This window comes from Rhea americana, unplaced genomic scaffold (genome assembly GCF_003343005.1).
Source record: "Rhea americana isolate MKP2758 unplaced genomic scaffold, rheAme1 scaffold_62, whole genome shotgun sequence".
Classification (NCBI taxonomy): Eukaryota; Metazoa; Chordata; class Aves; order Rheiformes; family Rheidae; genus Rhea; species Rhea americana.
Window position 1 is genome coordinate 3,880,432 of NW_028186779.1, and position 14,978 is coordinate 3,895,409.

The window sequence follows — 14,978 nt, forward strand, 5'->3', positions numbered from 1 at the left end:
TGGTGTTGATGAAGGCACACTCAACTCTGTTATCATATGCATGGAATGCGCATGCAGCAAGAACGCTTGCTTATCTGACTAGATCAGGTAGAAGTCGCAGGACCAGTCCCCCTAGGGAGAGAAAACATTGTGGGAACCTTCAATCCAGGCACCGGTGCGTTATTCTCGTGCTTTGTGGGCACCCTCACTGCGCTAGTCAAAAGTGATGGCACCTTATCAGACTTCAAGTAGAAGGCAGAACCTGGCTTCTTTTCAAGAAAGATTTTCAAGGCAGGTTTTCTTTCATTTCAACAATTGAATTATTTCCTTTCCTTACTTCCTTTATTATTTATTTCCTTACTTCCTTATTTCCTTTCCTTACTTCCTTCAGCACGAAGAAGCTAAGGAATTGATGAAGGTTGAGGTTAGGAAGTGGTTTTGAGCATGTAAGGTAGTTGTGAGGCTGAGTTTTGACTGGATTACTACAGACTGGTTTGATAAAATTATTTTGAGATAAATTTACTTTGGTTTAACCCTCTACACTATACATTAGCAGTGAGGTTCCTCCTAATGTAGCAAATGTGCTGGCTGTCATTTATAGGAAAAGTTGTAACAGGCAGTGCGGATCTTTGCACCTTGGGATTTAGGCCTAAAATAGAGATCAAGAGGGAAATGCACATTTAAAAGGGCAAAGTTTTTTTAATGCGAATGTTCTTCTTTCCATCTAAGGCTGATGATATAAACAACTCAAGGAGACCATCCATTACGGACAGTAGAAAGGTAGATTACTAAACCAAATTCAGGTAATGATAACCAAATTCAGACCAAAGAGAGTGAGAGAAAACTGGAACAGGCTGTTCCAGATTTGCTCTTTCTGCCTCAAGTTCACCTGGATAGCTGTGGTGAATGCACAGTGCAGGCAGATCCTGCTGAGAAACCTGTTCGTTACAGGTGCCTGGAAAACACACAYGACTGATAGGTCACAGACAGAAAGAATGACAGACACAAAAACACAAATCGATCCCTAAAGAAGTTGGCTGATGGGAAATACTTCCGCTAGAACTGAAATTAAATCTGGCAAATTATATTTTAAAGTTTTTAAGCTATTTTATAGTTTATAGTTTTTAAGACAGAATAATATTTTTTATCAATTTCTGATATGAAAATAAAAAGAAGAAATTATAATTACATGCATGTAGATGCATGCAGTTGAACCACAGGGAAAGCAGTTACTCTGCAGTCCATCCTAGGCTCTGACATCTTCTATTACACTGAACACATAGACTCCTAAGGTTCTTCTTGTTCTACATCATCCCAACATCAGCTTCTTTCTGTAGTAAAAAATATCACCCTACTAATATTCTCTATACACCTGCAAATTTTTCCTGTAAACATGCAGTGCACAAACTGCAGAAAAGATAAAGTTACAAAGCTGCTGCACTTTGCTTACACATACTACCTTAAAAGACATGGGTAAATCACCCTACATAGTTTATCAAGAATTCTAGATGTGATTTCTATGATGCAAGTACTTTAATGGGGAGAAATTAAAAATATTTGAAGCTCTAAATTATGGGAGAGAGACATGGAAAAACTAATTGTTGCATTATAAAACCAGGTAAATTCAGATTTGAAATAAGGCATTGATTTTTAATAATGAACTGGATTAGTCATTTGAAGAAAGTGGCAAAGGTTTGATGAATTTTCCATCTCTTAAGGACTTCAAGTTGAAACTGACAGCTTTCTGAATAAGACCTGCTTTAGTCAAAACACACCTTAAAGAAGTAAATGGATGTAATCCTACAGTCAATGCTGTAAGAAGTCAAACTATATGATCTAATGGCCACTGCTGACCACAAAATACTTCAATCTAGGCTCACATATAGCAGTTTAAGTCCAATCATTCTTCCTATTCATGGGAGGCAGAGCTTGGGTCAAGAAGACATGGCGGAAATACAAATGTAGATTAATATACTCAGTATCCTAGGGATTAAGTAAAATTGTCTAAATGTTTAAAACATATTTTTGCATTTAATGAAGCCAAACTTTTTAGCTGACAGTGGATTCCTTTTCTTATCCAATAATTATTAAAGATCATAAAGATATACTTACAATTTATGGGTGTTGAAGTAATTTGGCTGTTTTACAATGCACCCGAGGCATGCAGATCTATCTTTACAATCACACACCCTGAACTGCGTGAGCACCTGGCTGTGCTTGTTACAAAGTGAGGGACAAACAAGTATTTTTCTAAGTTACTATTACTTATATAGAAAAAATTGAGAAACACATTTGAACAGAGAAAAAGAAAATTCTTTAGTTTCTAAACATAATTGAATTCTAGGACCGCCATCACTGGTGGGAAATCAATGAGTTTATCTAGATGTTCAGGTAGTACTTAGATTTTTTTTTCATACATAACAGCAAGGTGATACTTACTGTTTAAGTTTCCCCTCCAGAAGAATCTACTGTGTCTAATTCAAAACAAATCATAGTGTATCTTACTACATATGGAGGAAAACATACAGAAAATGCAGATGCGTAACTGCTGACTAGTATTCAGCCAAACTTAATCCAAAATTTTGCTTAATTACATTATGTACAGAGCAGGCATATGTCCTTATTTGTCCACTGAAATATTTTTATTTCACCTCCCAGTATTTCAGTGGCAGCTCCTGGAAAGAAACATGTGATGCAAGAAAAACAACTTTGATATCCATGTACACACACAACTTAGAGAAAGACTAAAAAAACCTCAGGGTCCGCAGAGAGGAGACTCCGGCTGAGACATGCTTAACAAGAGTCAGAAAGAACCGCTGTCTGAATACCGCACGGGGGCTATTTGTTCCAGTCGGCACTGTTATGACAGCAGGACACACGTGCAGCTAATCTGGCTCTGCTGGAAATGAGGTCCACTATTTTTCTTAGGGTCCCCCAATAACAAAAGTCACAGAATCAGGAAAGAGAAAGTTGGCTTTTCTTCATTAATGCATTAACTTTAAAAGTACTATCTGTGGCACTAAAACCATTCCAGAAGTATAACAAATTTTAAAAGACCCAGCAGAAAAGTACTGTGGAAACACGTGGTAGAGAAGTAATAACACAAATATGAAATCTTGTAATTTATATTTTACTTTAAAAGGAATCTTAAAAGATTCCAAATTAAGATATCACACATTTTAAAAAAATAAACTAGCCTGTTCTACGTAAACCTGAAGGTTATAACACATTCCTTACCATCCCCACCATCTCTTTTCTGCTTTTGTAATCAGTACCAATACATTGTTTAGATATTTATTAACTTTTTTTTTTTTTAAGTATTTTGAGGATAGCTAAGTGAGTTGTCATACATCATTTCTGCTGAGTTCCTGTAATGGTCCTGAATTCCTCAAAATTGAAATCAGCTCTGTGAATGTAAAAGACATAAACAGTCAGCCTTGATGACTAAAAAAGGCGAATGAGGTAACGGTAATGCCGGTGAAGCTGTTTGTCTCCAATGTACCATAAATAGTGAAGTGAAATTAAAATTTTTCAATCAACATCAGCAATGCACATGCATGCACACACACACGCACACACGTGCGCACACTCACATATGAGAAAAATGCCTGATGAGAAGCAGACAGGATCAGAAGTTCAGGCAGAGGTTCTTGCAAAAAAAAAAAAAAAAAAAAAATTGTTGTTGTTTTTCCTGTATTGTGGGATCTCCTAGCTGCAGGAAACGATGGATTGTAATACAGACGTCCTTAATTTCCTGCATACTCCCCTAATGCAGAAGGACACTTTTCTCTCCCATATATCTAGTCCTACTGAAGCTCCCCCACTTGACTTACAGCAAATAAACAAAAAAAACAAAACAAAAAAAGATAGCATGTATATTTAACAGCAATATCTGCTCCCTGTATTGAAATGTACTGAGAAAACATATTGAAACTCCTCTGTTGTTTCCATCTCTATAATTAGTCTTCCCTGTTCATGGAAAAAATAAGTACAAATACTTACTAAATATAAATACTTACTAAATATAAATACATATTTAAAATAACACATAGCATTTTATAAGAAATTCCTTCTATAATAATTCAAAGTATTTTTCAAATACTAACTATGATCTGATAGCTACAAACAACCAGGGAAGGTCAGTCACAGAAGGTTAAATGCTTTGTCCAAGGTTAAGGAAGAAGTCTGAGGCACAGCAAGGAAGTCTTACTAGATTTCTTGCTTCAAAGACTTATTCCTTAAACCATTCCTCTAAGAGATTGATAGCAATTGGTCTCCACGGAATCATGACATCATTTAATGAATCATGCAACAGGAAGAGCCTATCTCTGAAAAAAATTCTTTCCTGTTCCAGTAGTATATTTGTAATGTACAGTGACAGGAGAAGATCGAAAAAAGGGACAGTTCTCTTGAGTGGGTTGATTAATTAACATAGATTGCCTGAATTCAGTCCAAGATAACTATGCCAAAGAGGAATCCTGTACTGCTTTCCTAATGGAGCTTGGATCAGTCCCCCAAACACTTTATCTCGCAGCACTGAAGGAAGTCATGAAGGCAGGTATGACACTGCCCTTTCTGAGTGCTATAGAGGCACTCAATGCAGACCATGGGCCAGAGGACAGAAATAGTGTTTACCAGCTCCGGAAATGGGAGTGAGAAGAACCTAAATAGGAATATGATCAAAATTAAGAATAGTCATTTTGTCTGGAATAGGTGTTTTATCTGATTTCCCAAATACATTGTTTCCTATTTGATTAGAATGATTCCAAAGTGTAGGCTCATATCCAAATCTCAATTTGCTAAGATTTAGAAGCAGTCAGAAATGGGGTTTATTTTACAAAGGGTTCCTGCTAGTAATTAAGAAATTAATGGAGCAAATTCTACAAGATTTGGTCTGTTAGGGAGCTAAATGTATGACTTTTTTATATCATAAACAATTTTTTTTAGTATAAAACACAACCAGCAACTTTTAAAATTAACACTGGATGCTGGATAATGCATATGTTGGGCATATTTTTATTTGAGTGTTCTAAACCAGATATAAAATATATGATAATGGGAAAGGCTTGGGCAAGATTGCATCATATCCATTAGCTTTTTCTATAAAATTAAAATGGGTAGGTATCCATTATGCTCCACATTGCAATTCAGAATGAATTACTCAGTGGTTCCCGGAAACCCACATGCTACTGCTGTTTGGAAAAGTCCATTACACTTTGGCAGAGGAGTTTAGGATTATTCCAGATGCTAAAACTTCTTGAAATTTTGTCCCTTCATTTAACTGTATTGTCTCTGCACCATCCAGCACCATCTGCAATCTGGCGCTCTATAAAACATTGCTCCTCTATCATTTTTTGCCCTCAGAAGTACTTTTTGTGGTCTACATTTCTCATTTGCTTTAAAATATGCTGTTTCTCTTCCAGATCTCCACTGCACTGAAAGGACTAAGTGCAATAGAGATGAGAGAGGAAATGCTGAGGTTAATCACAGATCATAACAACATGATCCAAGTTGGAAGGAACCTCAGAAATTCTCCGATCCAACCTCCTCCTGCTCAAAGCAGGGTCAGCTCTAAGCTCAGACCAGGTTGCTCAGGGCTTCATCCAGCAGTTTCTTGAAAGCCTCCATGGACAGAGCTGCCACAATCTCTCTGGACAACCTGCTTCAATGCTTGACTGTCCTCATGGTGAAAAAGTTTCTCCTTATATCCAGTCTCTTGTTTCAACTTATGTCCAYTGTCTCTCATTCTCCCACCATGCAACGTTACAAAGAGCCTGGTTTTGTCTCCTCAGTGCCATTCCTATGGGCCCTGGGGGGCTGCTGTCAGGCCCACAAAGCCAACCCTTCTCCAAGCTTAACAAGCCCTGGTCCTTCCGCCTCTCCTCACAGGGCAACTGCTCCAGCCCCCAACCACCTCGGGAGCCCCCCCCTGAACTAATGATGATCAAGCTGACTTCAGAGACAGAGTCAGAACAGCCTCATGAGCGCAGTCCTGCAACCTGATGGATTAGTCCTGCAAAGAATAACGACTGCAACCCAGTGCCATGCTTCTGCAACTTGAACGAGGCTTTCTCACAGTCTTGCATGACATTTTGTGGACGTGCCACCATGCCCGAAGTCAGCTCCAGAATCATTATGTGATGTGAACAGGCTGAATAGAATATGCGAAAAATCACACTAACAAAATCAATCCGCTACAATAGAAGCATATTTTTATTAAAAGTGGTCTTGCAGTCTTTCATACACTCTTTAGTCAGATTGAATGAATTCCTCTTTTTTCACATCTACCCCTTAATCTAAMAACTATCTTAGTAACAGCAATGTATATACACAAAGACATTTTTCAATGAATACTAGAAGTGAAGGAAAMCCAAAATATTAGGTCTGTATTTCTCCTAACATCAGTACAACATTTTGAAAAGAAAAGGAAYAGAAATATATATGTAAGAATGTAACCTCTCTTGCTCCAGTACCATASTAGGCATAGGGGTATATACCTTAGGGTCTGCTTGTCCTCAGTCATTAGCATACAGTAGATTTAAGGCTGGGAATTTAAAAAAAAAGGAGGAAGGAGGAAAACATTGACTAGGTGTGGAAGGAACCAAATTCAGTAACCACAAAAGAAGTATTCAAAATATATTTAAGGGAAGGTGGAGGGGGGGGGATGAATCACCAAGTCCAGTGTTAAAAATGTAGCCAACATTAAAGTCAATGGTGAAATCCCTCAGAATTTCCACGGAGGCAAAATCTACAAGTTAGGATTTATAGACAGATTTGCATCCGCTCCCAAAGCGGGGATATGCCTGGAGGAAGGACTAGTCCAAACCGATAGAAACAGAGGCAAACTGCGATACTCAGAGCTGAAATCTCCCAGCATGCTCTCAGCTCAGTAAGTATAGTCACTGCACTCACAACTTTACTTGGCAACACAAAGTCTGACCTCTGTCAAGAGCCTCAAGTGTGATGTCCAATTCAATTACTAAAAGACACATTAAAATATAGCTTATATGGATAAGAAATAATAGTCACCCAGTTTATCTTGGGATCACAGTCTCCCCAGTGCCTTCACAGAGACATTTTTACTCTGTTCAGTTCCAATACTCACATTAATGTCTTTATTAAGCAGCCCTGAGCCAGCAACTGAGAGCTTAATAAAGCTGTTCTGTACCTAATATTTGAATATAATCACACTGAAATCAAGTTGTTTTTATTTTAAATAGTCACTGAGAAATCATTTTATCTACTGGAGGTTTTCTCCATGCACTTTTCCATATGTTCTTCAGATACATCATTGACCAGGACAACTCCAGGATGCTTCCGTTATCTACCATAAAGAGTAGCCAAACTTTTTATGCCCTCTAATTTCAGGACAGAGTAACACAGTGTTTTCTACCCATATCAATAGGCCCATTTTGCTCACACTGAATGAATATCCTTCCCCCTTCCCTCCCTTGTCTCTCCCCTCCCTATCCTTCCATGCTAGGAAAGGAAGGAATTCTCCTTTTCCTGCTCAAATGTCCAATAATCATTTCAGCCATCTGCTTCAATACAACAAGCTCTTCATAGAAGCCCATCTAAACAGCAAACCATTAGAGATTAAGATGATTTATTTCAGTTTCGTGCAGTGTCACTGGTTTGGAGTTTTAATAAAATAAAAAATAACTAAGGATTTGGGAAGCACTGTGGCTTACCTATGTAAAAATTCACTCTCTTGCCAATACTCTCTATCGCTGCTGACAGACATTAGAACATTCCTTTCATCTCCTTCCTCTTCTTGCAGTTTAACCTATCCCCTTAAGGAGTATTTGCTTTCTCTAAGATAGATTATACATTGTATGCAACATGGAAACCTTATACACTTTTTCTGCCATCTGCAAGGCTTTTCTACCCACTTCTTTAAAAAGAATTAAATCACTACCCCTGTTAGTTTCCATTTTGGATAAATAAACCAGGATTAATTTTTGTTAGAAACTAAAACATATGGATTACTATTTCCAGATATGTKCATCTAAATGAGAGAAGCATTTCAGAATACAGTCAACCAAACTTCTAAGCCTGGTAAGACCAAATGTGGAATGCAAACTGTGATAAAAAGGCGCACACATACATACTCACAAAACACCCCCTCTCTTCATGCAGAAAACATGATATAATCTGGGATTGATTTCTTTCAAATAATTCTTTCTGCATCCCAGTGTGATTCCAGGATGTGCAAATTAAGATAAATTTGATGGGTCAAATTCTTCTTACCACTACATGTGCTCAAGTCAACTGAAATTGATGACAACTGGATGCTGTGTCAGAGGCTGGAATTTGGCACAGAAAGTCACTGTATAAGGAGAAGATGTTATAAAAATAAAACCGACGTGGTGCTCCAAATGAGGGAGGAAATAATTCTCCATGTGGCTTGGGAGACAGAAAGGCATAAAGAAGCAGAAAAAGCTGACTGGATAGCTTGTAGAGAATCAGCAGGCAAACGTGAGGCTCTCAGTGAGGATTTTCATAACAGCTCTGGACAAACCTATCTCCATTCCACCACTGACTCCAATGGAAGTAAAGCTACACCAGTTCTATGTCCTGATTCACTTAGAGCTTAAATGAGGAGAGATTGGCTTATTACTTCTATATTCTTTAGAAATTCAAAACAGCTACTTAAGGCTTCATCATTGCAGAACCTTATGTCTCATTTCATTAAACAAAACACTGTGAAGAATCCTTCAGTATGAACTTCTGTTCTCTTTCTTCTTTTATTATTTTTACAACCATTATGTCCCTAGAAGAAGTCAGTGTAGCTTTCAAAATAGACCTAAATCAAAAACAGATTCACATATTCTTTAGATGATTTAGCAGTAATATTTCTATCAGTGGGAGTTTGCAAATATTATCAAATCCATGTTCATGTTTTGTGACAACTGACCGATGAAAACTAGAAGCTATTCCCATGCACATTTTAACCCATTTTTCTGCTACCAGAATGAACATGAGCACAAATGTCTTCCTGGTTAAATTTTCGTTCATTTGAATGACATGTGAAGATGTGTCATGTCCTCAGCTGAGTTCCAGAACCACTCAGAATGTCATGTAACATTTAGTTTCAAGCTTCACTTAAAAAAAGATATTAAACATCTAACCTGGAATAGCTATCCTCCCAGCTGTTGGATGATTCATTTCCATGACAAGTCCATTGTGCAGCACCTACAANAAGCAAAAAACGTAACCAATTCTTGCATGCAAGAGGAGAACAAGAAAAAAAAAATCATATTCCTTCACAGAAAATAAGAAAACACAGGGAGATAGCATTCGAGTAATTTAATTTCTTTGTAAAGTGAATGTCCTGATGTTTGATGTCCACTTTCTATTTATGCATATAAATAAATGCCTCAGTAAGACTTATGTTACATATTTAACATGTCTCTAAGCTCCTGAATCAACACTAAACACAAACAACTGAGCTGCAAGCATGTCATGCTTTCAACCACAGACAATTGGTACCAACATGGAATGAGAGCTAAAACCTTCACTCATTTTTAATCTGTGATACTAAAGGTCTGTATATAGCTTATGTTCTATGGTTTTCTTCATTGTTACTCAGGTGGTTTTGAGCATGCAATGGATCACGCTATGCAATGTTTTCCAAGTAGCTCTTATGAACATTCAGGAAAGACACCACAGTTTTGATGTTATTTCTGTTCTCTTGAATGGGTGTGCCACAGCTAAGCATTGTTTATATCTGTACAGGATGATTATTCACCACAATTTCTATTTTTTTCTTATTAACTAGAAAAAAATGTGTGATACAACATGCTGAAGTAACTGAGCAAAAGCTAATTCAATGCTATTATTAATCAGCTGTGCTCTCCCTAATTTTGGATCCAAAGTCAATATGCATTTTTGTTGGTTTCCTTATCTATTATTCTGTCATCCATCTGACACTGTTATCTTAATTACATAATCTAAATTTTTTGCTGTTATTTTGTTGCTGAAGTATCATATAAAGATAAAAAGCTTCCCCTTAGACAATTATTTTTATTTCCAAACAGCCTGAAATAAAACAGAGTACTTTGCCAATGGTATCAATTACAGAAAGGAAAGATGGAGAATGACTCGAAAGCCGTCACTTAACCGATCTACATGTTCATCTAGCATCATGAAGAAGGTTAGCTACTCAGACTATTAATGACAGGTGTTGGTCTAATTAATCTTGAAAATTTCCAGTAAATGAGAAGACAATTCTCATATGTAGTCTGTGTCCATATTTTCTATTCTTATCATTAGAAATTTTTCTCCTAATACATAATATAAACATCTTTCCTTTATATTAAACATCCTTCTTCTTCTCTTTTCCCCAACTGGACACAGAAAACTGATCACTAGCATCTTTATAACATTCTTTTACATACTGGAAGATTGTAATCACATCCTCCCTCAGTCTGCTCTTTTCTAGACTAAACAAATCTAATTCCTTTAACCATTCTTTGCAGGTCAGATTTTATGAACCTTTTATCTGTGCAGAAGAGCATGCTTAAGAAATTCCCATTCCTGAACAGGTGGTGTCAAAAGGCCAGGTCAGCTTTCTCTTAGCTCGTGGGGCGAGTCCATCTAACTGACATACAGAAATTCAGATACTTCTGATAAAAGATGCTGGTGGAGGAAAGTCTGTTCACTGGTCTAATAGCTTGGCACTGCACCAAATCATTTGTTCTGTATCTCTTTCAGAAGGTTAAAGCCAAGTTTGGTAGACATTCAACTGGGACATTCAGAATTTTCCAAATGACAGAACTGGAAAACATAATTGCTTATTTTAACTCTTGTTTAGAATCTTTCCAGTTATGTCCTTAATCAGTCTTAAAACTTTGGCCTTTTTTCTCCATCATTTTTTTATATGGGCCTTCCTTTCCCATTTTATTAGTTATTTAATTATGATTTAATTACAACCTGCATGCAAGAAAACATGTATATCAGAACTGGAAACCAATAGGATGCTCAGGGGCTTATGCACTTCTTTAGATAAGAAATTATAGGCTGTGCCTAAAAGTGGCAACATTTAGTTAAAGAAAGAAAAATAGATTCTCTAAGATCTAATCAGGGCTACACAGTATTCATAACTTTGTAGGTTTTGTATCTCTAAATTTTATTCTTACAGTGCAGACTTATCTGCATCTCAGATCCTAAAGATTTTCCTTTATTAGACTCAAATTACATCTTCCTTTTCTTCTAAGAAAAAACATCAGTATCTTTAATCTAAGAATCATCATTCTAAGTAATTAAGGATCATCCCTGTAACTTTTTATTCTCTTTTTTAAAGAACTGCTTAAGATATAATTAAATTTCCTTTACATTTTCATGTAAGTATGGCRTTGATTTTTCCTCTGAGATACATTGTTTTGTCCAATGCACTGGAATTCCTATTATTCTTAYATTTATTTTCCACAGTTATTAATTCTATACTGGTATGTTCAAGTCCATCTTTTCTTTGGACAGATTCAATGCTTATAATTAACTCCCAAGCAATAAATCTGGTCACTGACTGATTTTTTCCCACATCAGCAAAATTGTTTCAAAGAACCATGTAATTTCCTGTTTCATGTGTTCTCTTATTAGGATTCTCAAAAAAAAAAAAAAAAAAAAAAAAAAAAAAAAANAAAAAAAAAAAAAAAAAAAAAAAAAAAAAACAAATCTTCACTGACTCCTCCTTCTGTGCGTTTTAATAGTTTTGAAGGAAACACACGATTACTGCACTCTAACTTTTGGAAGAAGGCAACATTTACATTCATTATTATCAAAGACAAGGAAAGTTTGGGGAAATACTGAGACAGGAATTGAAGGTCTCCTCCTCTATTGTCGTGTACCCCTCACATGACCATGACCCTTCTGATGTGGTGGAGCTCTCCATCCCCTTTGTATTCACCTTAGCTCAATATAAGGAACTGATGAATCAAAATCATCATATAAAGATGCTGATCATCAGTAGATCATTACTTTGTAATTATTTTTTCCATATGATTTACTTTCCAAGGTAGAAATATTCTATTACTGCATTATCTATTACCAGATTTTGTGACTCAAATTAGTGTGACTCAAATTAGGTGGCGTTCTGCACTCATTACAATTAGATCATTGWATGGGAATCAGAAGTACAGTCGTCTGTCTTTCAGGAATAACCTTCTCATGCCATTTCATTCTAATCACAATCTAGCCATCTTTTAAATTAAAGCTGAATTTTCTCTTGTCTCTCTACTGGGTTAATGAAAAGAAAAAACATATTTAAGTTTATGTCAATGACATAAGCTGTCAACGACAGCACTAGCTGTCTTGACCCACTGTGACATGTTAAAGTAGGACTTCTTTTTTTCTGCCCATATCTATTTATGACTTTCCTGCTGACTCTTAGGACTGTAAAGAAAAAGTCTGTCTTATTTTCAAGAAAGAAAAGCTTATACAACAGAAAATAGTCAAAAAATCTCTGCATCTTTCAGATTTCAATAGAAGATAGGACTTCTCTGAATTCTGCCATGTTAGCACCATTCCTCCATAAACTTTTTTTGCTAAATAATCTTTTCTTTCCTACTCCTGCATTTTCTTGCAGACTGATTTTATAAATCACTATACACATACATACAATGCAAAATATATGTAATTATCTATCATTAGTTGCTCTGACTGCTTATTGCATACATGGACAGTATCAAACATGTTGATAGGAAGGTATTGGTTAGTAGTGGATAACAATAACAGAAGCCACTACATTTTAATATTATTTAGCAAGTATAGATTATTGCCTGACTACTTGAACTACAACAAATAGAATAAATCATAGAATTTTGTCTTGTAACCTCAGATAATAAAAGAATTTATTACACTTTTATTACAATAGTATTTTCCCAGTATTATAGGAAAGCAAGTTCACACAGACTCTCTTAGGCAAAGATCTTAAYATTTGATTTGTGGAATGTAAACCAAGGGTAATTTAATGTATTTCATCATGTGTATTCTCAGTTGTTTCATTGTTTCCTCTTAGTTTGTCATGAGAACAACTATGGGGGATACTTACATCAGCTGCTATGAAGCTCAAAGTAATCCAGATATAATAACATTAAYGATTAATCTCGCTATTTTCCTCGATGTTATTACTAAATATAAGTTTAAAAGTAGCTAAAATTTTTATAACAAGCAGAGTTAAAATCCCTTAACCATCTGCTTTCATAAGGAGGATCAAATACTAACTCTACTTATTTCTTGTATTCTCACCTTGTTCAAAACAATTACTTCAATTGACATTACTTTTCTGCACTAAAATTTATATTACTAGCAAGCATGATTATTTCAATACTTTTATTTTTTTTGCTGTATTTGAGTCTCACTTAAAAATTAACTGACATATAAAGCAGAAAATGAGAATAAATCTAAGTTTAAAATAAATATAATTATTGAACAACATAGACCGTGGTTACATAAACAATCGTAAATTTGATCTTCATGGAAAAAACTTGTAAAGTTCAAAACCTAGATTCAAACACGGGCTTTATCTTTGACCTCCTGGGAGTTAAGACACTTCCTTTACAAGATCATATAGTACATATAGTGGTGGAGGATACATTTTCAACTTTCACAGATCAACTCAATGAAAAGAATAAAACTTTTATTCTGCTATGACTACACTATTGTTCCTTAAGATAGTAAGATAGACAGATCATTAATGCAATMGTGGTTTTCTTTGGGATGAACGTGTGTGTACCTATTTATATATTTAAAACACAGTTAATAATGCTATTATTAACAAGTAAAAACATACTGTTCATTAACAAGCATTCATTTTCTTAACATCCCTCCAAAAAGAATGGCTCTGTTACATGCAATAGGCCTAAGATACTTTATGATTGATGTAGTGGTACAAAGGGCAGGTAGAAGAGAATGAGAAACACTGTTTCTACTTTTTCCCCATGGATAATAGGGTGTTTGGCCACCAAGTAAACATTTGGCAAATTCTGCAATTATCGTAAGATTTATTTGATATACTATCAGCTCCTTGCTATAACATTAAATGCTTATGCATGTAACCGATTATCCATGGCAATGTGGTTTCTCTTAGACCTACCAGCAAGGTTTCAAATACATTCTTGTTGCTTACTACCTTCCTTACTTACTACCTAACCAATTTCAATCTTCCAATCAGAGGAAATGYAGGATTCAGAAAGATATCAAACATGATATCAGCCAGAAAAAAAAAAACAGTTTTAAAAGTCCTATTTAATATAGAGACATGCATCCCAAATATGTATTTGCATAGATGCCACTCTTAAATTTTCATCTAAAGYACAGCGGAAGAGATTTTCAGGGCCACAAAGGAAATGATGTAACTGTCTTTTCCATATTTCTGTAGCCACAAGATAGCTGGCTGCTGGTACGTGTAATTACCACTCGTGCCTCCAAACCACAGAGAAATAACAACATTTTTCTTGTATATGCTGAACAGACAGCCATGACCATAATCATCCACTAAAGRAGCAACAATGCCTGTTGTGAAAAGAATGCCACATTCAGTTGCATCCCGCRTTCTAAAAACCTTCCAAATAAAAGATTTTAATTCACTTGACATTTGAAAGGGATATCAAAGGTATCTCTATTTGATGTGCATTTCTGCTTGGGCTTGTATTATTAGAATAGTGCCAAGAAAAAACGTTTTGCTTATCAGCATTATATTGCCCCCCTTCTAATGCACTATTTCCAATATTTTATTGGAAGTTCTCTTTTATCTCTAAGAATTTTATTCTTCTGTTTCCAGACATAGCTTCTAACGTGCAGTGCTCACCTCAACAAAGCAATATATTTTCTCTACCATATGATGAGGCATACAGGTATTTTATAGATGAATCACATCTGTCACTACTTTATCTGCATCARCTGTCACGTTTGAAGTGTCTCACCATTTCATGCTGGAACAGCATCTACTTTTAACATAATTAAAGCTCTTTACAAAATTTTTGAATGAGTGAAATCTG

At 35.8% G+C, this 14,978-nt stretch overlaps 1 protein-coding gene across 2 annotated transcripts in view; it reads right to left on the minus strand.

Moving 5' to 3' along the window:
• Nucleotides 1–14,978, minus strand: part of SUGCT (succinyl-CoA:glutarate-CoA transferase) — a 332,460-nt gene that overhangs the window by 44,209 nt on the left and 273,273 nt on the right. For both annotated transcript variants that reach the window (XM_085320193.1, XM_085320192.1), the window contains one exon: nt 9,111–9,174. In XM_085320193.1, the coding sequence (XP_085176319.1) occupies nt 9,111–9,174 (64 nt within the window). The remainder of the gene's footprint in view (nt 1–9,110; nt 9,175–14,978) is intronic.